The sequence below is a fragment of the Apodemus sylvaticus genome, chromosome 21 (genome assembly GCF_947179515.1).
Source record: "Apodemus sylvaticus chromosome 21, mApoSyl1.1, whole genome shotgun sequence".
NCBI lineage: Eukaryota > Metazoa > Chordata > Mammalia > Rodentia > Muridae > Apodemus > Apodemus sylvaticus.
The window spans coordinates 25,196,962-25,222,002 of NC_067492.1; the positions used below are offsets into that span (position 1 = coordinate 25,196,962).

At 38.9% G+C, this 25,041-nt stretch overlaps 1 protein-coding gene across 1 annotated transcript in view; it reads left to right on the forward strand.

Moving 5' to 3' along the window:
• The window catches only part of Terb1 (telomere repeat binding bouquet formation protein 1), a 51,006-nt gene that overhangs the window by 20,455 nt on the left and 5,510 nt on the right, over positions 1 to 25,041 (forward strand). Inside the window, exons 9-14 of the mRNA XM_052167108.1 lie at positions 2,219 to 2,353; positions 3,236 to 3,361; positions 5,355 to 5,509; positions 13,486 to 13,832; positions 17,784 to 17,848; positions 18,143 to 18,235. Of these exons, the coding sequence (XP_052023068.1) occupies positions 2,219 to 2,353; positions 3,236 to 3,361; positions 5,355 to 5,509; positions 13,486 to 13,832; positions 17,784 to 17,848; positions 18,143 to 18,235 (921 nt within the window). The remainder of the gene's footprint in view (positions 1 to 2,218; positions 2,354 to 3,235; positions 3,362 to 5,354; positions 5,510 to 13,485; positions 13,833 to 17,783; positions 17,849 to 18,142; positions 18,236 to 25,041) is intronic.

A 25,041-nucleotide genomic window follows, 5' to 3' on the forward strand; every position in this document is an offset into this window, starting at 1 on the left:
TGGTGCCTGCCTGTAATCCCAGCACTCTGGGAGGCAGAGGCAGGCAGATTTCTGAGTTCGAGGCCAGCCTGGTCTACAGAGTGAGTTCCAGGACAGCCAGAGCTATTCAGAGAAACTCTGTCTCAAAAAAAAAAAAAATAGGAAATTACCTATTCCAATTCCTTGTTTTCCCATCAAACATTACAACTTCTTTAAGGATGCATATCTGTGTCTGACTTTAGATCTAATGAGAGGATCAAAATAAGATCCTCTTATTCTTAAATTATTATTTCACTTAAAGAGTTGTGTTATCTAGATGTGGTGGTGTATGCAGTGCATCTTCTGTGTCCCAGCCAGCCAGGATAACACAGTGAGACCTTGTCTTTAAAAAGAAAAAGCAACTCTAATAAAAAAATTTAGATGACAAATCAAAAGACATTGATATAGCAGAAATGGAAAATAATTAGATTCAGCAGTTAAAAGCTTTGGCTACTTTTCCAGAGGACCTAAATTTTGTACCCAGAACCTAAGTTGAACCGCTCACAACCACAGCTGGAGTACTCTAGCTCCAGGGATCCAACTCCTTCTTCTGGCTTCTGCAAGCACCTGCATACATTTGGCATCTACTTATATAGAGACATATCATATACATAAAATTTAAAGAATTAATCATGCCTTTATGTGACAAGGGTGATGTCTGACATACCTGGAGTATGAATGAGCATCAGAACCAGAACCATGGATACATCTGCTTCTCATTCATTTAAACACTTAGAATGGTGGTCTGTAAATTCTTGTACTGAGGAAGTCTTTATATTCACAAACAGCCCAAAAAGTAGATGGCTGGGTTTTTAAAGATGTATTTTATATATTTGAGTATTTTACCCTAATGTTTTTATGTATAGCATGTGTATGCCTAGTGGTCATAGAAACCACAAGAACGCATTGGCTCTCCTGGAACTGGAGGTACAGGTGACTGAGCTATGATGTCAGTGCTAGGAACTGAGCCTGAGTCTCCTTCTATAGGACCAGCGAGTTCTCTTAACTGCTGAGCCATCTCTCCACCCCCTAGAAGCCTACATAATAAGCAGTCACTGAATACCTGAGTCCTGAAGACATAAAAATTGTTGAAATGTAGTTCCTTCAACCGTGAGATGTATCAGCAGGTAGAGGTGCCTGCAGCCAAGCCTGACAACCTGTGTTCAATCCTGGGACCCATGTGGTGAAATAAGAAAACTGACTCATGGATAAAGTTGTCCTCTGACCTGTATGTGTGCACCATGGCACATGTGCAAGAGCACACACAAACACAATAAGTACATGTAAAAAAAATTAATCATATATTGAGTAATTCCTTAAGTTCCTTGAGTAATTCATAGTCTGGCTATTGTTCATACCAGTATTATTAGACTCTGGATGAACTCTTTTGAAAACCCTATGAAGGCCATGCAGGGTAGTGCATACCTATGAACCCAGCATTTAGAAAGTAGAGGTAGAAGAATCAGTGTTCAGAGTTAGCCTCTACTTAATAATAAGTTTTAAAGTCAACCTAAGTTGTGTAAGGCCCTGTCTCAAACTATCAAAATAAAATAAATATATAGCTTATGAGGAAAAGCATAGCTTAGCATAGTAGACTTCTTGAATCTTATCACAGTGTATCATAGGTTTATATATGCCTTATTAATATTAGTAGCATCATAGCCAGATAAGACAACATTTCAACCTCAAGCATGGTTTGATTATCTAGTAATGTCCTTACTGTCCAGTGTAGATACCAGTAGATATATAAGGAAAGAATATATATATTTGGCTTTTAGGACTATAGTATTAGTTCATATTTGCAGCATCATGCAGAGCAACTAATAAAACATTCTTTTAAAAAGCACATAAAGTCATGATGGCACACCTTTAATCTCAGCACTGGGGAAGCAGAGGCAGGTGGATTTCTGTGAGTTTAAGGCTAGCCTGATTACATAGAGAGTTCCAGGTCAGCCAGAACTACATGGAGAAACCTTGTCCCAAAATAACAGCAAAAAGAATATATAATAAGGACTATAATAAGTCATCATCTTACAGTATAGTTATTTAAATTACTATAATATGTTGAATGACACATGGCATTCAACATATTAGATATTATATAGGCCTATTATATTCTTCTTGAATAAGCTCTGAAAACATAGTACAGGTATAATTAGAAATTTTAAATTTGTACTTATTTTTTCCTATATTAAACTAGCAGCTGCTTTTGCATTGGTATTATCCAAATACCACATTGTTTCTACACTTCTGGCACTACTCCTTCATGAAAGTCTTGATTCAAGAGAAAAATTTAGCATCATACTTACCATTGGTCACTGCACAGAGGATTGTGGTGAGTATTCAATTAACTCAGTGTGTATATTAACACAGAGGGGTTGAAACATGGTTTTACCCCTCTTAAAATCCAGCTCTCCTTCCAGTCAGTTAAGCTCCTTATTTTCTTTCTTATATTCCATTCGGTTAGTCACTGAAGCTCCTGTCCCTCTCCATTTTCAATCTTCTCATCATGTCAGTATACAAATCGAATCCTGTTATCTCTCACCAAAAACCTTGAAAAGTCAGCTCTTCTAACCTTCAGTGAAATCCACTCCTTCCAGCATCTCCACTCCGCTCTACCAGCCCCCTCCTTGTCTCCCTTTCCCTCTTCTGGCCTTCTCCCTTCCCTCTCCTTTCTCCTCTCTTCCCTCAGCTTCTGCTTCCTTTAGCAGTTTCTCTATTCTTTCTCTTAACCTTTATGAATGTAATTGTTTGTGTGTATGTCATGTGTCTCTCTGGGGACCCACAGAAGCCAAAAGAGGAGGGACTGGAAGCCATCAGAGCCACTGGAACCTGAGTTACAGATGGTTGTGAACCATTTGATGTGGGTGTTGGAAACCAAACTTGGGTCCTTTGCAAGAGCAGCAAGTGCTCTTAATCACTGAGTCATCTCTCCAGGCCCACTCTTGATCTTTTAAAAGTTATTTGTTTACTGGTATGAGGTATGGTCCATTGTGGCTAAGTTTTAGAAATCATTTTATTTAGAATGTGGCTACATGTTAGACATTATTTATGACTAATGTAGTCCAAGCAGATTATCACCTAAATTAAAAATAATTTTAAAATTATTTATTTTCAAGTTTGAATTATGTTCATAATTATCATAGTGCTGAATCATGACTTCATACTTATACTTTATGAAAAATAATAACCATTTTAATGTTTGATATTTTTACAGAGAAAAATCAGTATGAACTTTTAAAAAACAATGGGCTTCCACTGATGATACAAGCCTTAACGGAATTTAGGGATGAAGACCTAAACAAAGCTGCCACTTATGTGCTTCACAACTGCAAAAACATTAGTAAGTTTACCATTACTTTAGAACAATATCAACTGGCTGGGTGTGGTGAGCCACACCTTTATCCTAGCCCTGGGATGCAGAGGCAGGCAGATCCCTACATAGGGAGTTCCACATCGGCCCATGCTACATATTAAGACTTTTATCTAAAACAAACAAGTCCAAAATTTCAGCTGTCAGGTATAGTGACACAGGTCTTGATTTCAGGACCAGAGGCAGATCCCTGTGAGTTACATAGTAAGAACTTGTACAAAAGAAAAAGGAAAGAAAATAACCAACATTGCTAAAGAGAAATTTGTATGTGCTTCAATGAGCTAGGCTTTTTTAGCTTCTAGGTTATTTTTTTAGGCTTGAAAAGAGCATGTATGAGCCAGGCAGTGTTGGTACACACCTTTAATCTCAGCACTTGGGAAGCAGAGGCAGGAGGATTTCTGAGTTCAAAGCTAGCCTGGATTACAGAGTGAGTTCCAGGATAGCCAGGGCTATACAGAGAAACCCTGCCTTGAAAGGAAGGAAGGAAGGAAGGAAGGAAGGAAGGAAGGAAGGAAGGAAGGAAGGAAGGAAGAAAATGAAAAGAAAAGAGAAAAGAAAAGAAAAAAGGAAAAAGGAAAAAAAGAGCATGTATAATTTGGAAATGACTATTAGGCTGTTTCAGCATACTCAAGCCTATGTTGAAGAGAATATCCAGCCAGATAGCAGCAGCTGAGAGAATTCACTATTCTGTGCCTTGTGATTTATTTCTAAATCAGAAAGTACCTTTGCTCATTTACTTAAATATTGAAATTTTTGTTATATGCTAAGCATCATGTAAGGCATTGGGATTGAGATACAGTTTAGTCTAAGTAAAGAAATAGTAATTTTAAAAACTGAGACTTGATATTATTAAAAATTGACATAAAGATTGTGAGGTAGTAGATTGTGAATATATGTAAACCTGTAAGCAAAGCTATCTGGTCCAGATTTAAAGTAGTAAAGGTTTTGGGAGAGAGGGCCCAAAATCATAGAATGAATCATAGAATGAATCTTGAGAGATCTGAATTGCTATGGGCAAATATCTTAGGGCTAGGCAACAGGTCCTAGCTTACAAGAGAGCCTGGCATATTTAAAGAATTGATGAGCAGTCTAGCTGAGCCAAGAGAGCTATAAAATGTCTTTGTGAACAACAACAACAAAAAACTATGAACATAATAAATTTTTAGAAGGATGGGGTTTTAAGCATGCCTGTGCTCCCTAGTTTGCATTCTACTGTTGTAATAAGCACTATGATGAAAAGCAACTTGGGGAGAAAATAATTTATTTCAGTTTACACCTTACAGTCCATCACGAAGGGAAGTAAGTCAGGTACTCAAGGCAGGAACCTTGAATCAGGTTCAATGACAGGACCTGAATCAGACCATGGGGGTACTACTTATACGGCTCTGCTTGCTTTGTATCCAACCCAGGACCACCTGCCCAGGGATGACCTCTCCTCCAGTGGTCTTGGCCTTCCTACATCATTCATTAATCCAGAAAATTAATGAGACAAGACTCACAGGCTTGTCTATAGGCAGTCTAATAGGGGCATTTTCTCAGTTGAGGTTCCCTTTTCCCAGATAACTCTAATTTGTGTCAAGTAGATGATAAGCTAACCAAAACAGTCTACTTTGGGTCTAGAGAGACAGCTGAGTAATAGAGTATATGCTTAGCATGTGATTGACCCTGACTTTTAATTCTTTCATTCCAAACAAACAACTTTAAAGCCAATAACCTTGTATCTGGAATAACATTTTCCTATAACTATGCAAAAGTAGAACCTGATTTGTGCCTAAGTCCTGAGTTTCTGCTATGCACTCTTTCCACTTATTTTCAACATCAGTTATTGTATATGGATATAGTTTAAAGATGGGATAGGTGGAATATGTAAGTTGTTATTAAAGTGTGACAATAACATTTCTAATAATGATAAACTCATTATCTCCTTTCCCCTCCCTGCCCTGTGCCATTCCATATTACAAAGCTGGGAAATTATCTCTAAGTCTAGGACAGAATTCTTGTAGTGAAAATGAAACAGAACTAAAGGGCATAAGTGAGAAAGAGACTCTTGGAGAGCACTGGAAGGCAGCAAAGGAAATTCTGTGCAGAATAAAACAATTTGAAAAAGGGAGAAAAGAGGTGAGTTTCTCATTTCACAAAATATAGAACTGTGTGCAAATATTTTAAAATAATATAAAAATGTATTTCTCCAGTGTATTTAAATCTGTTTAATGTAAGCCGAGTGGTGTAAATCTTAAGAGTAATACTTAAGGACTGAAGTTTGGACATATAACAGATTTTTTACATTTATTTTTATCTTTATCACTAAAAAGATTCTATTTTTATTTGTGTGTGTGTGTGTGTGTGTGAGAGAGAGAGAGAGAGAGAGAGACAGACAGACAGATAGACAGACAGACAGACAGACAGACAGACTGACTGACTGACTGACTTCTTATGCCTAAAGGGGTCAGGAGGACATTGGATCCCCTGGAGCTAGAGTTATAGGTATTTGTGAGCTGCCTGATATGGGTGCTGGAATTTGAACTCATATCCTCTAGAAGAGCAGTAATACTTCTTAATTACTGAGCTGACTTTCCATGACCTATTTATGTGTATATGTATGTGTGTGTGCATGCCACAGATTTAAAGGGAGCCCTAAAATAATGAAAGGGTGTTGTATCCCTTTGAGTTAGACTGATATGTAGTTAAGAGCCATTTGATGTGGGTGCCAGGAACTGAACCCAGGTCCTCTGCAAGAGTAATGCGCTCTTTTATCCACTGAGATGTCTCTTCAGCTTCAGTTTTGATTTAATATGCATGTGTGTTTTACCTGCACTTATGGCCATGTACATTCCTGGTATTTAAGAAGGCCAGAAGAGAAGAGAGTATCAGATCCCTTGGAACTGGAGTTACAGATAGTTGTGAACCATGTGGATGGTAGGAATCAAACCTGGGTCATGTGGAAGAGCAGTTAATGCTCTTAACCTTTTGGCCATTTCTCTATAGATTCCTCACATGATTTTTAAATCTCTATGTGGTGCGTGTGTGTGTGTGTGTGTGTGTGTGTGTGTGTGTGTGTGTATGTGTGTGTACCTTGGAGGCTAGACTTAAGTGATGAATTCTCCCCTGGATCTAGAGCTACAGATGACTATGAGCTGCCCAATGTGTATGCTGGGAAGTGAACTCAGGTTCTCTGGAAGAACAACAAACTTTCTTTAGCAGGGAGTCATGTTTCTAGTCCCCCACCCCAAAATGATTTTTTTAGAAAGTAGAAATGGTTGCAGAAAAAACAAGCTTCATAAAAGATAAAACCAAGAGATCTAACATCTGAATAATAGTTCAACAAAATTAGAAGAAATAATGTAATTTTGATCCCTCTGCCCCACCCCTAGAAACAGGCACAGACTCTTATGTCTAAATTGCAGGGTTATGGTCTGACCAGTGCATCAGTAGATAATTCCATCATTGTACTAGCATCAAAGAGTAATTGCACAAGATTACTTAGGTGGTAAAGGTCAAGAGGGGACATAAATTTAAGAGTTATGAGGGCCTGGAAGATGGCTAGTGGTTAAAAGCACTTGCTGCTCATGCAAAGGACCTGCATGGGTTCATTTCTTAGCATATATGTGATAGCTCCACAATCATCTGTAACTCCAGTTCCAGGGGATCCAACACTCTTGTGATCTTCACAGGTTCCAGATATGCATGTAGTAAATACTCATACTTGGACCAGAAGAAGGCCTTACTGATTCCTCTGAGCCTCCCCAAGGGAAGGCTCTGCCACTCCCATGTGGTCTTCTGAACTTGATGCAAAATATCTATTTACAAGACTGATTCCACAGCTAAACTGCCAGCTGTTTAGAAACCTCTTTCCATATCATTCTACTGAGCTACTCTACTCTTCTCTTGAGTTCTTCCTAATTCAGGAGGTCTCCTTAGCTCCCTTTCCTATAATTCTGTTTTACCTATGTCCTGCTAGCTGCTTCTCTGATGTTCCTGCAAGCCCAAAAAGAGAATCTCTTATCTTTTACCTGGAGTTCCTTACATAAAATCTCTTCCAAGCCAAAAAACAAAACAAAACAAAACAAAAAAACAACAACAACAAAAAAGGAGAGCTTTCAGAGGGCCAGTAGCTATAAAAGAAGTCTCTAGCTCCTCCCCTACACCCTTGGCTGACTGAACCACATCACCATCTTGGTGGGGGTGCTCCACTTCAGGTCAGTAGAGGCTGAACCTTTATGGTGGGGTAGCTCTAGACCATCCAATTGACTTTGCCTTGGGTCATAGAGCAAAGACCACAAGACTTCTCCCAAGCAATGCCTTAAAATAGGCAGGAACTTTCCATATTTTAGTATTCTTATCTGTGGAGGCTCTTAGAGGTACACCCAAACCGCATCTCTTCAGGATGCACCTAACTGTACTGACAAATGCAGTATCTATTTAGGCTTCCATGATTTGCTAACAGTTAGGTTTTCTGTGTATCATAAAATATCCTGTAACAATTCTGTGCCCATTAAATAACTCCTGACTCTTCAGTCTGCTCACCCTGGTAGCCATTCTCCTACTTTCTGTCCCTACAGTTATTTTATGTATATGACATTTAAAGGTATATTATTACATAGTTTTTTGAAGTTTTGAGGATTAAACCCAGGTCTTTGTATGCCAGTGCTGCTCTGCTACACTACCACTGTGCTACAGCCTCAGCTTTCAAACACACACACACAAGCATGCACATACCTCAAAAACTTGTTTGAGACTTGCACCTTTTATGAAGTAGAAATGCTGGGCCATGGTGTAATTCTGTGTGTAGTTTTTTGAGGAACTACCACTTCGGTCTCCATAACATATGCACCACTTACACTCCCAGAAACATTGCACATGAGTTCTTTTATATCCAGCCACAACTTATTTTTCATTTTTAAAATTATCATTTTAGTAGAGGTAAATTATTATGTTTTGCATTTCTATAAAGGTGCTCAGCACATGCAGTTTGGAGAAATGTGCCTTTTTGTTTGTTTGGGTTTTTTTTGGTTTTTTGGATTTGGTTTTTTCGAGACAGGGTTTAGCCAGGGTAGCCCTGGCTGTCCTGGAACTCACTCTGTAGACCAGGCTGGCCTGGAACTCAGAAATCTGCCTGTCCCTGCCTCCCAGAGTGCTAGGATTACAGGTGTGCCCCACCACCCTGCCCGGCACTTTTTGTCTTTTTGAGTTCCTGTGAGATACTTCTTTAACATAATCTGGTAAATTCATTTGTATCCTTCATAGTTTAATTCTTCTTTTTGTTTTCTTTTCTTTTGATCTAGTACATTCTTCTACATCTTTTTGAGGAAGAGCAATTTGGATGTGACTTTTTTTAAAAGATTTATTTATTTATTATATGTAAGTACACTGTAGCTGTCTTCAGACAGATGGTTGTGAACCACCATGTGGTTGCTGGGATTTGAACTCAGGACCTTTGGAAGAGCAGTCAGTGCTCTTAGCCTCTGAGCCATCTCTCCAGTCCCAGATGTGACTTTTTTTTAAGAACACATAAATCTAAAAATATTTTTTATTTTTATAATTAAATGGTAATTTGGGGGTATGATAGTCTACATTTTTTTTTAAATCCTCTTCCCTCAGTCTATTGAAGGGGGAGCTGCAGTAGTAGTAGTAGAGCCTAGCTCTGCTCTCAGTAATATGGACAGCATTCCTTGTTCTTAGTAATCTTCATACAGGTAAAGTTGCATTCTTGACTAAGCCACAGAAAAAAATTTCAGAGTCGGACTGAAGCAGGATTAGCTGTCTTATTAAGTATTTACTACAGGAAGAGATACTTAGAAGAGGACAGTATACATTGAAGACATATTGGCTTCTCAAGATAAACATATGGCTTTCTAATTTACAATGTTCAAAGGACAACATTTGTAACAAAATATAAACATTAAGGAAAGCTTACAATTTAAATAAAAATATGAACTGGTTTATGTAGTTCTCTTTTTAAAAAAAGATTTATTTTTATTTTATGTAAATAAGTACACTGTAGCTGTCTTCAGACACACCAGAAGATTGCGTCAGATCTTATTACAAATGGTTGTGAGCCACCATGCTGCTGGGATCTGAACTCAGGACCGCTAGAAGAGCAGTTGGTGCTCTTAACCATTGAGCCATCTCTTCAATCTTATGTAGTTCTCTTATCATAAAGAATCTCCCATAAGGCCTGGTGGCATATACCTGTAATCCCAGCATTGAGGTGGAGGCAGGAGACCAGAAGTTCAAGGCTAATGTTGGCTATATAGCAAATTTAAGGCTAGCCTGGGTTATGTGAGATCTGTGATATATTTACAGGCATAAGAGGTGAGTAACCATACCCATGTTAGAGTCCTATGGTGTATGTGTGGTGGTCAGAAGACAGCTTTGTGAGCTGGTTCTTTTCTTCTACCTTTATATGGATTCTGGGGACTGGAGCTCAGCTCATCAGATTTGCTTGGCAAGCTCTCTTTACCCACTAAGCTATCTCGTTGGCCTGTATTGGAGTTTCTTCATTCACAGCCACCAGGAAAAACAAATTAGAGCTGGAGAGATGGCTCAGCAGTTGAGAGCACTGACTGCTCTTCCAAAGTTCCTGAGTTCAAATCCCAGCAACCTCATAGATTGTGAGATGGCTCACAATCATCTGTAATGAGATCTGACGCCCTCTTCTGGGGTGTCTGAAGACAGCTAGTGTACTCACATAAATAAAATAAATCTTTTTTTTTCTTTTTTTTTCCTTTTTTTTTAATTTATTGATATATTTATTTACATTTCAAATGATTTCCCCTTTTCTGGACCCCTACTCCCCGAAAGTCCCATCAAAATAAAATAAATCTTAAAAAAAAAAAACCTAGATTCTAGAGGAAAGGATTTTCCACCCGTTTTCATGTCCTTAATTTCTTTTACCCTGTTTCATTGCTCCACTGTGTTACAGCCTTTGATGTTATTCTAATCCTTGGTGACCTACTTTCTCTAATTAGAAGCTTGTATAACCCTTATCCCTAGTATTTTATACTTTATTTTGATTCTCCTTTCATATATTACATTTTGACCACAGTTTCCCCTCCCTTCACTGATCCCAGTTCCTTCCTTCTCCAACATTTAAAATTTCATGTTGATGTGCCTTTTAAGGGTTTATATCTTAGATAGTCAGTTTTGGACTTAACTTTACCAAACCTGCATAGGTGATTAATGACATGTCTTTTTAGTTTTGACATTTTGTTTAGCCCTTTAATTTTTGTTCCATTGCTGCCTGTTGTTGTGGGTTTACTCCTTTTAGAAAACTGATCTTTATCCAGTTGGTGATGGTGCATACCTTTAATCCCAGTACTGAGGAGGCAGAGGCAAGTGGATCTCTGAGGTAAAGGCTAGCCTGGTCTACAAAGCAACTTCCAGGACACCCAGAGTTACACAGAGAAAGTCTGTTTAAGAAACAGAACAATGAAACATCCAATGGAAAAAAGATAGCCTTTTCAACAAATGGTGCTGGTTCAACTGGAGGTCAGCATGCAGAAGAATGCGAATTGATCCATCCTTGTCTCCTTGTACTAAGCTCAAATCCAAATGGATCAAGGACCTCCACATAAAGCCAGGCACTCTGAAGCTAATAGAAAAGAAACTGGGGAAGACCCTTGAGGACATCGGTACAGGGAGAAAGTTTCTGAACAGAACACCAATAGCGTATGCTCTAAGAGTAAGAATTGACAAATGGGACCTCATAAAATTACAAAGTTTCTGTAAGGCAAAGGACACCATCAAGAGGACAAATCGGCAACCAACAAATTGGGAAAAGATCTTCACCAATCCTACATCAGATAGAGGGCTAATATCCAATATATATAAAGAACTCAAGAAGTTAGACTCCAGAAAACCGAACAACCCTATTAAAAAATGGGGTACAGAGTTAAAGAATTCTCACCTGAAGAACTTCGGATGGCGGAGAAGCATCTTAAAAAATGCTCAACTTCATTAGTCATTAGGGAAATGCAAATCAAAACAACCCTGAGATTTCATCTTACACCAGTCAGAATGGCTAAGATTAAAAATTCAGGAGACAGCAGGTGTTGGAGAGGGTGTGGAGAAAGAGGAACACTCCTCCACTGCTGGTGGGGTTGCAAATTGGTACAACCACTCTGGAAATCAGTCTGGCGGTTCCTCCGAAAACTGGGCACCTCACTTCCAGAAGATCCTGCTATACCACTCCTGGGCATATACCCAGAGGATTCCCCACCATGTAATAAGGATACATGCTCTACTATGTTCATAGCAGCCCTATTTATAATTGCCAGATGCTGGAAAGAACCCAGGTATCCCTCAACAGAAGAGTGGATGCAAAAAATGTGGTATATCTACACAATGGAGTACTATTCAGCCATTAGAAACAATGAATTCATGAAATTCTTAGGCAAATGGATGGAGCTAGAGAACATCATACTAAGTGAGGTAACCCAGACTCAAAAGGTGAATCATGGTATGCACTCACTAATAAGTGGATATTAACCTAGAAACCTGGAATACCCAAAACATAATCCACACATCAAATGAGGTACAAGAAGAAAGGAGGAGTGGCCCCTGGTTCTGGAAAGACTCAGTGAAGCAGTATAGGGCAAAACCAGAACGGGGAAGTGGGAAGGGGTGGGTGGGAGGACAGGGGAAGAGAAGGGGGCTTACGGGACTTTCGGGGAGTGGGGGGCTAGAAAAGGGGAAATCATTTGAAATGTAAATAAATTATATCGAATAAAAAAATTAAAAAAAAAGAAACAGAACAATGATAGTAGTACTAGAAACTACTAGTAGTAGAAGAAGTAGTAGTAGTAGTAGTAGGAGGAGGAGGAGGAGGAGTTGTTGTTGTTGTAGTAATAAGTCAAAAGGAAGAAAGAAAACTGATCTTCAATAAGTTTTGTAGAGGACCAAAGTAAAATATAAGTGTTTAATACATTTTTACTGGAAACTTCTCTGTAGTGTTCTTTAAGATGAATTTATTGACAAATATTATGTACAACTATTAGATATTACAATACCACAGTTAAGAACATTGACATGTAAAAGTAATTTATAGGATGTTCTTATACATACAGATTTTATCATAAAATGTATACAGAGATAAATAAAACAAAAACTTAAAGGCTGGGAATGGTAGTGCTCATCTTTAACTCCACTCTGGAGGCAGAAGCAGGGGAATCTCTGTGTGTTTGCAGTCAGCTTGATGTATGATGTATATATCAAGTTGTAAACTAGCCAGGGCTACACAATGAGAGCCTGTCTCAAATAAATAAATACATAAATAAATAAGTAAATAAGTAAATAAATAAGTCACTGCCAAGTTATGTAGTCATGCATACCTGTGGACACTGTAGCCAGGGACATTCATCTGTCTGTTCTTCAGATGCTTCCTGTCCAATGAACTGTTTGTCTCCTTTGCTTAGCTGCCCATACCATTGTTGAATTTTTCCTTAGGTAGATTTTTTTCCAGGGCATTTTAAGAGTTACTCTACAGTCTAGTATGTGGTTTATATGATTCCTGTGTGGGGGTTGCCATTGGCTTAGATTCTTGCTCTTTTCCCCTCTAAGTCCTTTCTCCTTCATTGTCCTTGGACTCTAGGAGATCTTTCAAAGATATTTATGTGACCAAGCACACTTGTTTTTCCTTTTGTGGTGTATTAGTGTATACTATTTGGAAAGGACTTCTACCCCTTGAGAGTACTTTCTTTTATAATGGATATACTTTCTTTTTTAGTGTGTGTGTGTACGCGCGCGTGTGCATGTGTAAGTGTAAACTAGTCTTCTTCTACCATGTGTGTCTGGGGAGCAAGCACCTTTACCAACCTGCCTATCTCCCTGAGCCTATATAATTTTATTTAACATTTTTAAAATATTTGGCTCATTTTTACTTTACTGTTGTGAAACTATCATGTGGCCACATTATTTTTCCCACATAGCTTCTCAGGAATCCCAATATCATTAAATAAATAATTTTTCCTCCTAATGTAAATTATATCTCACTATAAGTGTTACATTATCAATCAAAGTTTTTATATTTGGAAATTAAGGCATATTAAGGAAATGATTGTATTGAAATTATTTACTTGCTATTTCTTATATTGTAGGAGAAACAACAAAATGGACAATATAAGGATACTACCCCATCTATGAAAGTAAACATACAGAGCAATCTGAAACGTCTCTGTGCAGATAGCATTGGAGGCACCAGAGCAGAAGACAAGGACACAAACCAGTCTCGAGAGCTTTGCAGCTATGAGCCCAGTGAACTTGTGTCTAAAGCTTGTGCAAATGAAAACCAACTGAAGACTCTGAAAAAGAACACAAATCCAGTTAATCCTTTCTATAGGGAAAAAGGACAGAATAGGATTGTGCATAAAACCACTCCAAGCTGTGCTCAAAACTTAAACGAAGAAAAAACTTTTGACCAAAAGGATTCTGTTTCTCAATCAAGGTATAGTTTAATGATTATAGGGCTTTTTATTCAATGAGTATTTATTGTGTGTCATGTTGTTAAGCTCTGTGAATATAGGAGTGATTAAACATGGTATTGGGAGGAGCCTAAAGTAGAAATCCCCCGTTTCCCTTTTTTCAAATGTATTTATCCTTTTACAATTTCATCCATATAAAATGTACTTTATCATATGATCCCCTCAGAATATTCTTATTCCTCTCCTCCTCCTGTCAGTCCCTTTCTTCTTTCTTATAAGTCCCCTTCCCACTTACATGGCTTTAGTGCTATGTGCTTGTGTGCCTGGCTGCCTTTAATTAGGGTTGCTTGTCATGAGCATGTGTGTGAGAGGAAACAAAACTGAAACAAGATCTCCTACATCCCAAGATGGCTATGTAGCTGTGAGTGACCTTGAAATTTTGATCTTCCTACCTCTGTCTCCCAAGTGCTGATATTTGATAACCATGCCCAGTTTTTTGCAGTGCTGGGGATTGAACCCATGATCTGCTGATATTGGGTAAATTCTCTACCAACTGAGCTATATAGCCCCAGATCTAAAGTTAAAAAAAATGACCGATGAGTTTGGAGGAAGGTGTGTGGATGCTAGTTTATCAAAGGCTTTGCGTGTTCTCAGGTGTTGGGGTTTAATTCACAGGATATGGAGAACCACTAAAGACATTTTTTGTTTTATTTTCTTTTTTTGAAACAAGATCTCATAAATCAAATATAAAAATATAAATATAAAACAATTTAAATATAAATATTAAAAAACAACCAACCAAACAAACAAAAGAATAAGACCAACAACCTTTCAACTACCTGTATAGTCCAGGATGACTTTGAATTTATCCTGTGTGTACTGCTATCCCCCACCCCCCAGTTTAAATGGTGCTGGTGATTAAAACCAGGGCTTCAAGCATGTTATGCAAACAATCTACCAATTGAATTATATCCTAAGCTCCTGAAGACTTTAAATTGAGTGAAATACTTGTGCTTGATAGTTTTATATCAACTTGATACAAGCTAAAGTCATCTGAATGGAGGGAACCTCAGGTAAGGAAATATCTTCATAAGATCAGGCTGTATGAGAGCCTGTAGGGCATTTTTTAATTCGGGATTGATCGGGGAGGGTCCAGCCCATTGTGGGTGGTACCATCCTTGGGCTGGTGGTCCTGGGCTCTATAAGAAAACAGGCTGAGCAAGTAATGTGAAGCAAGCCAGTGTCAGTCAGCACATGGCCTCTGTATCTGCTTCTGCTTCCAGTTACCTGCCCTGTTTGAGTTCCTGTCCTGACTTCCTTCAGTGATGGGCAGCAACATGGAAGTTGAAGCCAAATAAGCCCTTGCCTCCTCAACTTGCTTTTCAGTCCTGGTGTTTCATCACAGCAATAGAAACCCTAAGACAATAACCAGATTTGAATTTTAGAGATGATGCTTACAAAAGAAAACTTAAACTAAATCCCTGTATTTGGAGTAATAATGCAAGCATTGAACCTGTCAGTGATATTGCAAATACTCATTTGAACATTTACTGTGGTGAAGGAAGTAGGGTATGATGAAAATCAATTTGGGTTTGCAAGACAGGGTTTTTCTGTGTAGCCCTGGCTGTCCTGGAACTCTATATAGACCAGGCTGGCCTCAAACTCCTCCTGACTCTGCCTCCCAAGTGCTGGAATTAAAGTTGCATGCCCTCCATTCTGCTGTGTTTCTTAATTCCCCCAATTCTGTTTCCAGCACGGCCCTTTCCCCTTCACAGGTAGCAAGTTGAATGCACACGTGCATCTTTCCCTCTTAAACCTTTGCTGTGTTTGTCTGAGGGCTGCTGTGCTTGAGTTTGTCTGATTGTTGGGGAGACTGAATATCAGGCAGGTGGAGTACATTGTTACTCCTTTCTTCCTTTGCAAGACTTTTTTCTTCAAGTTCTAGGACAATTTTATTAGACTTTGAGAGGAAAACAGGTCAGGCAAGCTGCAAATCTCAGCAGCTGCCAGAATGAGAGATGGGGAAGAAGAAAGGGAAAGCTATGAGGTTTTGAGTTAGGGGCTACAAAGGCTGGCATTCGGATGGAGCAAAGAGAGTCAATAGGAGCTTCGTGGTGGAAGAGGAGGAGGATTTAAGGAGAGAGAAAAAGTCCAGAGTGTCAGAGGAAGCATGCTTAGGCTTTGACCACTGTCTGAAAAGAAAAAAGAAAAAGAAAAGAGAAAGAAAGGAAAGGAAAGAGAGAAAAGAAAAAAGCCAAAGAAAATTTACACTTTTGTCAGAACTCAGATAATTAGGAGGCTTAGGAGTGTGGTATGGAAGTTCTGTCTTCAAGACCATTCTCAGGGGTAATTTTAACCTTACTTCTCATGGGTAGGAGACTACAAAATGCTCAAATGTGTTTTGGGGCCACTTCTTGCCTTTTGCTCCAAGGATTTCTCTCTGTGTGTCCCTCCCTCCCTCCCTCCTGGATTGGCCCTGTTTTTACTTTTTACTTATTTACTTGTTTTATGAGTGTTTTGCCTGCATGTGTATCTATGTGCCATGTGTGTGCTGGTGCCTACAGAGACCAGAAGAGGGCACTGGATCCCCTGGTACTGATTGCAGACAGTTGTGAACTTGACATGTGGGTGCTGAGACTCAAATGTGAGTCCTGTCAGAGAGCTCTTAACTGCAGAGCTATCTCTCTAGCTCTGGGACTGACCATGTTTCTATCCTAGCTAGTAATGTTATTTTAGTGTCTATTGAGTATTTTAAACATTTTTGTCTGTACATCCTACAAATAGATTTACACAGAGCTAGCAATTTACTTCATTTGGTAGGTGCTTGCCTAATGTGCACAAGGCCCTAGGTTTGAGTCCCAATACTATATCAACTGGGCATAGTGGCATCTGCCTATTGAGCCTATCTGTTCTTCTTTTAAATGTTTTTTCCTGTATTTTTTTTTTCAGAACTCTGGCTGTTATCCATTCATCTATTGCCACACACAGATTTTGTCATATTCTAGGAATCAAACTCAAGGCTTCAGTACCACAAAAATTGGGTGTGGTAACACATAGCTTAATCCCACCACTCAGGAGGTAGAGGCAGAAGGATAAAAAAAAATTCAAAGTCACCTTCTAATACAGAACAAGTTTAGCCGGGCAGTGGTGGCGCACACCTTTAATCCCAGCATTTGGGAGGCAGAGGCAGGTGAATTTCTGAGTTCTAGGCCAGACTGTTATACAGATCTACAGAGTGAGTTCCAGGACAGCCAGGGCTACACAGAGAAACCCTGTCTTGAAAACAAAACAAAAACAAAAACAAAAAAACAAAAAAATACAAAAAAAAAAGTTTAAGGCCAGTCTGGGATACAAAAGACTATTAAAAATGAATTAAAAATATTTAAAAGGAGCCCTCTCTGTTAGTGCTACAATATTTCTCTTTTCTTTTGCTCTCTGGAGTCTTGTTTCCTATGACTATTGCAGACCCTACTTTGGCCAAGTTTGTTGAAGGTCAGCCTTACGGCATTATAGCAAACCACTTGAGGCAATTAACTTCTAAAGGGAAAAGGTCTATTTTGTCCCATACTTCTGAAAGTATAAGTCTGTAATGGTGGGCTAGGTACCCTTTGTTTGGGGTCTCTAGCAAGGACAACACAGCATAGCAGGTGCAAACCTCATGGTTTGCTCCAACTATAAGAAACAGAAGAAATAGGACAAGCTCTAGAGTCACACAGTTCCCTTCAAGGGTGTATACCTGGTGACCTTAAACCTTCTACAAGGCGCCACTCCTGAAGATCTCAAAATCTCCCAGTAGTGCCCATGGCTTGAATAATGGGCTTTGGAGAGGGGCATTTGATATTCAGATTATAGCAATAGATTTTGGATCCAGCTCCATCTGCCTCAATTGGACATTGAGAATCATACTACTGTTTAAAATTTCCCCACACCACAGGATCCTTACTTCTGGTAACATAGTATCCATTTTCTTTTAGTGACCATGTCCTTAAACATCTGACTCATACTGTCAAAAATAGAAAGCAGCAGGTACAAGAAACAGGTATGATTTAAACTGTTTGTTTGTTTGTTTGTTTCTAAGAAAATAGGTAGTGGATGGCTAAAACTCAAATGTAAATTGATACATCTGCCTGTATAACTCTGGCACACCCACCTTTATCACTGCTTACCAATATCCAGAATCTTTCTCTTTATCCACTAGTATGACTGGATATGCAGTACTGAGGAAAAATGTATGAAAATCTGAGACTTAATAAAGCTTATACATTTCAGAATGTGTAAGATTCATTCCTAACCTGTTCAATTAAAGAAAGTCTTATGTTTTGGATTTTTTTAGATCCATTTACATTGTGTTTAGAGATAATAGATAAAGAAGTTGGTTTTCAAGCAACTGACAGCTGTTCCAAAATGTTAAAAGATAGGTGCCCAGGTAAATATTTTTTAATTATAATAATTTTATAACTGAATCTGTATCTGCTATTAGTTAACTAGAATTTATAACACTTCTGTCTTAGTGATTTAATTTCATCTCCTTTGAATAAATGATGGTCCAAATTTTGAATGATGTGTTCTCTGTTTTGCATTAGGCTATGCCCACATGAGTAAATATAATTAGTATATCTATTATTTATTGCTTTGTTTTTATCATAATACCACCTATAACATTAAATATGAAAGATAAGTATGTTTTCAGAGAGTAGAGAAATATTTACTCTGTATTATGCCCTAAACAGGTATTAAGTATCCCATAATAGTTTTATATTTATAATTTATTAATGTTCGTAGTGTGTCATGTCACATTACTGATTATTTTCTGTAAGTTCTCATTGCACTGGCTCCAACCTTTCTCTTCAAAAGCTACCACTTTCTCATTTTTCATGTTCACTTTTTAATGCACCCTGCTTTATGAAAAAAACTGGTTACTCCATATTCAGAACATCACTGTTCTGTTGTGGATGAATACATGTATCTGTTACTCTGAGGCTGATGTGTAACCATAATATGAATCCCATGTCCTCTTTCTTCTGTCTCATATAATTGTGAACTCTTTTCTGCAGTCCCTTCCTTAAATCATCACACCTGTGTTCCAGCCACTTCAGAGATTGAGGCAGAGCTAGGAGGTGGTGATGAACACTAAGCCCAGCACTTGGCAGGCAGAGGTAGGCGTGTCTCTGAGTTTGAGGCCAGCCTTGTCTACAGAGTGAGTTCCAGCACACAGAGAAATCTTGTCTCAAAAAAAACTAAGGAAACAGAGTGAAGGGTGGGGAGGAGATTAACACAGGAAGGATCATTAGAGCCTAGGAATTCCAGTCTAGTTAGACAATGTAGTTGTACTGCCACATCTCTCAGACATACAAACATGCAAAGTCAGTGTCTTATTACAGTTCTATTGCTAGAAAAGACACCATGACTAAGGAAACTCCTGTGAAAGAAAGCATTTAATTAGTGGCTTGCTTACAGTTTTGGAGATATTGTCCATTATCATTATGATGGGGAGGAGGGAGCAGGACAGCATGCAGGCAGGTGCTGGAGCAGTAGCTGAGAGGTCTATCCTGATCTGTAGGCCAAAAGAGAAAGAGACTGGGCTTTTGAAACCTCAAAGCCCCCTCCCACCAAGTGGCATACTTTCTCCAATTAGGGTACACCTACTCCAACAAGGCCATGCCTCTTAATCCTGCTCTAGTAGTGCCATTCCCTGTGACTAAGTGTTCAACTATATGAGCTTGTGGGGGCCATTCTTTCCCCCCAACTCCCGAGATAGAGTTTCTCTGTATAGCCCTGACTGTCCTGAAACTCACTCTGTAGACCAGACTGGCCTCGAACTCAGAAATCCACCTGCCCCTGCCTCCCAAGTGCTGAGATTAAAGGCGTGCGGCACCACCGCCCGGCTGTGGGGGCCATTCTTATTCAAACCACCACAGACAGCATTGATATGAAAAATGGTTTAATTTCAAGTTTCTTTTTTTCTGCTTTTGGGACAGGCTATCACACTGTAATCCAAGCTGGCCTAGAGCCCACTATATAGCCTAGGCTAGCCTGAGATTCAGCTATGAGCCACCACTCCTAGGTTAACTTAATATTTCAGTGCTAAAAGTGCTATTTAAGTTGTTGATGTCTAATAGATGTCGATTATTATTGTACTTTCCTTATAAATTCCACAATATTAATAGTACCATCTTAAGCTCATTGCAAAATACCTAGGTAGATAGGTTGGGCTATTACATCCATTTTCCTACCTGAAACATGTTTATTTTTTCTCATCTTAATAAAAAAATACTTGGTACCATTTGCTTTCCCTTTAAATATTCTTCTACTCTACCTTCCTTTTTTTAAGAGGAAGGAAGGAAGGAAGAAGAGAGAGAGAGAGAGGGAGAGAGAGAGAGAGAGAGAGAGAGAGAGAGAGAGAGATTCCTTGCACGTATTCCTATGAATCATTTGTGCCTTACAGAAGATTTTCAGTTTCATGAGGTCCCATTTATCAATTGTTGATCTTAGAGCCTGAACCATTGGTGTTCTGTTCAGGAAATTGTCTCCTGTACCAATGTGTTCAAGGCTATTTTCCACTTTCTCTTCTATTAGATTTAGTGTATCTGGTTTTATGTTGTATTTGATACACTTGGACTTGAGGTTTGTGCAGAGTGATGAGTTTGGATATATTTGAATTCTTCTACTTGCAGACATCAGTTGGACTATCACTATTGAAGATGCTTTCTTTTGTCCATTGTATGTTTTGGGGTTCTTTGTCAAAAATCAAGTGTTCATAGGTTGTGTGAGTTTATTTCTGGGTATTCAATTTGATTCCATTGAACAACCTGTCTGTTACCAATACCATGTAGTTTTTTGTTTTGGGGGTTTTTTGTTTGTTTGTTTTTGGCTTTTTTGTTTTTGTTTTTGTTTTTTATTTGGTTTTTTCGAGACAGGGTTTCTCTGTGTAGCCCTGGCTGTCCTGAAACTCACGCTGTAGCGAACTCAGAAATCTGCCTGCCTCTGCCTCCCAGAGTGCTGGGATTACAGGTGTGCGCCACCACCACCCGGCTGTAGTTTTTATTACTATTGCTCTGTAGTACAGCTTGAAGTCAGATATAGTGGTTCCTCCAGAAGTTCTTTTTATTGTTTAAGATTGTTTTAACTATCCTGGGTTTTTTGTTTTGTTTTGTTTTTCCATATGAAGCTGAGGATTGTTCTTTCAAGGTCTGTAGAGAATTTTGTTGGAATATTGATAGGGATTGCATTGAATCTGTAGATTGCTTTTGATAAAATGGCCATTTTCACTATTGTTAATCCTACCAATCCAGGAGCATGGAAGATCTTTCCATCTTCTAAATCTCCTCACTTTTTTCTTCGGAGACTTGAGGTTTGTGTCATAGAGGTCTTTCACTTGCTTGGTTAGAGTTAAACCAAGATATTTTATATTATTTTTTGCTATTATGAAGGTTATTGTCTCCATAACTTCTTTCTGAGCCCATTTATCACTTTTTATCATGTTATTACTATTAATGTGTGACTTAAGCTTTAGTAGTGTTTCTTTTACAAATGTGGGTCCCCTTGCATTTGGGAGAGATGTTCAGAATCGAGATGTCTTCTTGGTGGATTTTTCCTTTGATGTACATGAAATGTCCTTCCCCAACTCTTTTGATTTTAGTTATGGATATTAGAATGACTACTCTAGCTTGTTTCTTAGGTCTATTTGCTTGGAAAACCAAATAGGAAAAGCTTTTTCTAGCTCTTTATTCTGAAATAATGTCTGAGATGTGTGTCTTGTATATAGCAGAATAATGGATTCTGTATGTGCATCCATTATGTTAGCCTGTATGTTTTTACTGGGGGAATTGAGTCCATTGATGTTGACCAGTGATTGTTATTTCCTGTTATTTTGATGTTGGAGGTAGTAGTGTATGGTACACCATACTTCTAACTCAAGGTAGATCACAGTTTCAACACTGAAGCATTACATTGTACCACATTCATCATATTAATGACACTTGATAAAATTTTGGGTTTTGTTTTTGAAAGCTGAGGTATTTATAAAAAACCTAGGCTGGCCTGGGAATTTATGGGCTTAAGTGATCCTCCTGGCTTAGCTCCCCCTCCCAAGAAGCCAGGACTGTTGGTGTATAACATTGTGCCTTTCCTGATAACATATTCTTTTGTTGTTGTTTTGTTTTGAGATATGGTTTTTCTGTGTAGCACTGACTGTCCAAGAACTGTTTCTGTAGACCAGGCTAGCCTTGAACTCAGAGATCTGTCTGCCTCTGCCTCCTGAGTGTTGAGATTAAAACCACCCAGCTCTGATTCTTATGAAGCTAGGTTTTAGAAATTTTTGTGATTAAAAAGTAAGGACCACATGAAATATTAGTGTGGAAAGGAAATGAGTGTGATAGTATCTAGGCTTATTACAAAATTAAGAATCGTGCTCAGTTGCTGTTATATTTGCTGTGAAGAAATACCATGACCAAGGTACCTCTTATGAAAGAAAGGATTCAATTGAGGACTTATCCATGATCATCATGGCAGGAAGCATGGCGGCCTGCAAGCATGGTGCTGAAGCAATAGCTGAGAACTTTACATTCTTATACATAGCAACTAGGCAGAGAGAAAGAGTCAGACATACCGAGACAGAGAAACAAAGACAAAAGACTGTGCCTGGTTTAAAACCTCAAAAATCCCACTGCCAGTGACACACCTCTTCCAGCAAGGCTACACTTTCTGATCCTTCCCAAACAGCTGACTAACTGGAGACCAGGCAGGCGTTCAAACATATAAACCTATGGAGAACCTTCTCATTTAAACCATTATATGTGTCATTGCTAATAAATGTACACAATGTCTGTCATTTCTTGACTCACTGGTCTATCTGAATATGAGAGACAGGAATGAAGGGAGAGAGGAGAGAGAAGGGAAATAGCTAATTGGTAAAGTACTTGCCTACCAAGCCTGCAGAACTTATTTCTATCTCTGCAGCCATGTAAAAAGCTGACACATACTTGGGGTTTTGTTCTTGTTGTTGTTTAACTTATTTACTTATTCACTTTACATCCTGTTCACTGTCCCCCTCCTGGTCACCCCTTCCCTCAATTCTTCCCTCATCCCCCCTTCTCCTCTGGACAGCTGGGCCCCACCCCCGGGTCCCCCCCCTACCCTAGCACTTCAAGTCTCTTCAAGGTTAGGTGCTTCCTCTCCCACTAAGGCCAGACAAAGCAGCCCAGCTAGAAGAACATATCCCATGTACAGGCAACAGTTTTTGGGGTAGCCCCTGCTCCAGTTATTTGGTACCCACATGAAGACCAAGCTGCACATCTGCTATTTATGTGTGTGGAGGCCTAGGTCTGGCCCATGTATGTTCTTTGGTTGGTGGTTCAGACTCTGAGAGCCCCAAGGGTCCAGGTTAGTTGACTCTGTTGGTCTTCAGTGGAGTTCCTATCCCCTTAGGGGCCGCAGTCCTTCCTCCTAGTCAAGCTCCATTCACTGTTTGGCTATGGCTGTCTGCATCTGTCTGAGTCAGTTGCTGGGTGGAGCCTTTCAGAGGAGAGTTATGTTTGACTCCTATCTGTAAGCATAACAGAGTATCGTTAATAGTGTCAGGGATTGATGCTTTTCCATGGGTTGGGTCTCAAGTTGGCATATATTTGTAATTTCCCCCAGGTCCTAGACTTTTCTTCCAAATAAACAAATGAATAAATGAATGTTGGAAGATGGCTCCTGAGGAATAACAATTCAAGTCGACCTTTTGCTTCCACATGCATATACTCACATACAAGTACATGTTTACCTACCTCAACATGTATGCATTCAAATTCCTATTCAAACTACCACACTGCTGCCTGCTGAGCTAAGGTTGATAATGCTTGGCTGTAATCTCAACACAAATGAGGACTCTTGCCTCCTTCTCCAGCACCATGTCGGCCTGTGTGCTGCCATGCTTCTTACCATGACAATAATGTCATGGACTAAACTTTTGAACCTATAAACCAGCCCCAATTAAATGTTTTCCTTTACAAGAGTTGCTGTGCTCATGGTGTCTCTTCACAGCAATAGAAGCCCCAACCAAGACAGGCACTGTATTTAGATTAAAGTATTATTTTCTTAAGTGGCAGTTTTAAATATTTAAAAAGCAGAGTCCTTACATTAGAGATGTATAATGGCATAATATTTTAATACAAATCCCATTGTCCTCATATATTAGAATGGGAGAGATGTCAATAAAATTTGACTTTCTATGATTTAATAGGTATAAAACTGGGGAAAGTATGCATAGATGTTTGTTGTACTCTGCCCTTTCTTTAGGTTTTTAAAGTGTTCCATAATAATGTCAGAGAAAACAGAAAAAAAATGATTGAGCATAAAGGTTGTGTCTGTATTACTTTTTTGTTGCTGTGATAAAACACCAAGGCAACTTACAGAAGGAATGTCCAGAGCATGAGCTCAGAGCTCACATCTTGAACCACAGGAAGGAAGCAGAGAGCATGCACTGGAAACATTCTCAAAGCTCACTTCCAGTGACACACTTCCCGAACAGTCTCAAAGAGCACTGCTAGCTAGGGACCAAGCATTCAATGGCTCAGTGGCTCAAAACCAGACCAGGGTAGAGGCTTTTGTTTCGTTCTCTTTTCTATCTATTGGAGACAGAGTCTCATGTAGTCCAGACTGGCCTCCAGTTCACTATGTAAGCAAGGATAGCCAAGAACTGACCTTCCTGCCTCTGCTTCCTAAATGCTGGGATTACAACGTGTGCTCAGTTATGTTGTGCTTGGGATTTAATTCAGGGTTTTATGCACTTTAGGCAAATAGTCTACCAACTGAGATAATCCTTAGTTAGCTCTTTCCTTTTCTTTTTTCAGTACTGGGAGTTGAACCCAGGCCTTCGCATGTGCTAGATGAGCACTGTACACTGACGTGGAGCAGCCTTTTTATTTATTTATTTATTTATTTATTTATTTATTTATTTATTTATTTATTTTGAGATAGGTTTCACAAAACTGCCTTGAACTTGCAAACCTCCTGTGTTCCTGCCCTTGCCTTCTAAGTACTTAGGGTTTGTATGTGTTTGTCACCACAGCAGGTTGGATGCTTCTTTTCTGTGTGGCCGTAATTGTTCACACCTCTGCCCCAACACTTCTTTGTATTTATTTTCTTTACTCTCTGGGTTGCCGTTGTGTTTCTTGAAATACTTATAAACTCCTAATTTAGTTTATCATCATATATGTTATCTGATTTCACAATTATTAGTATATACCT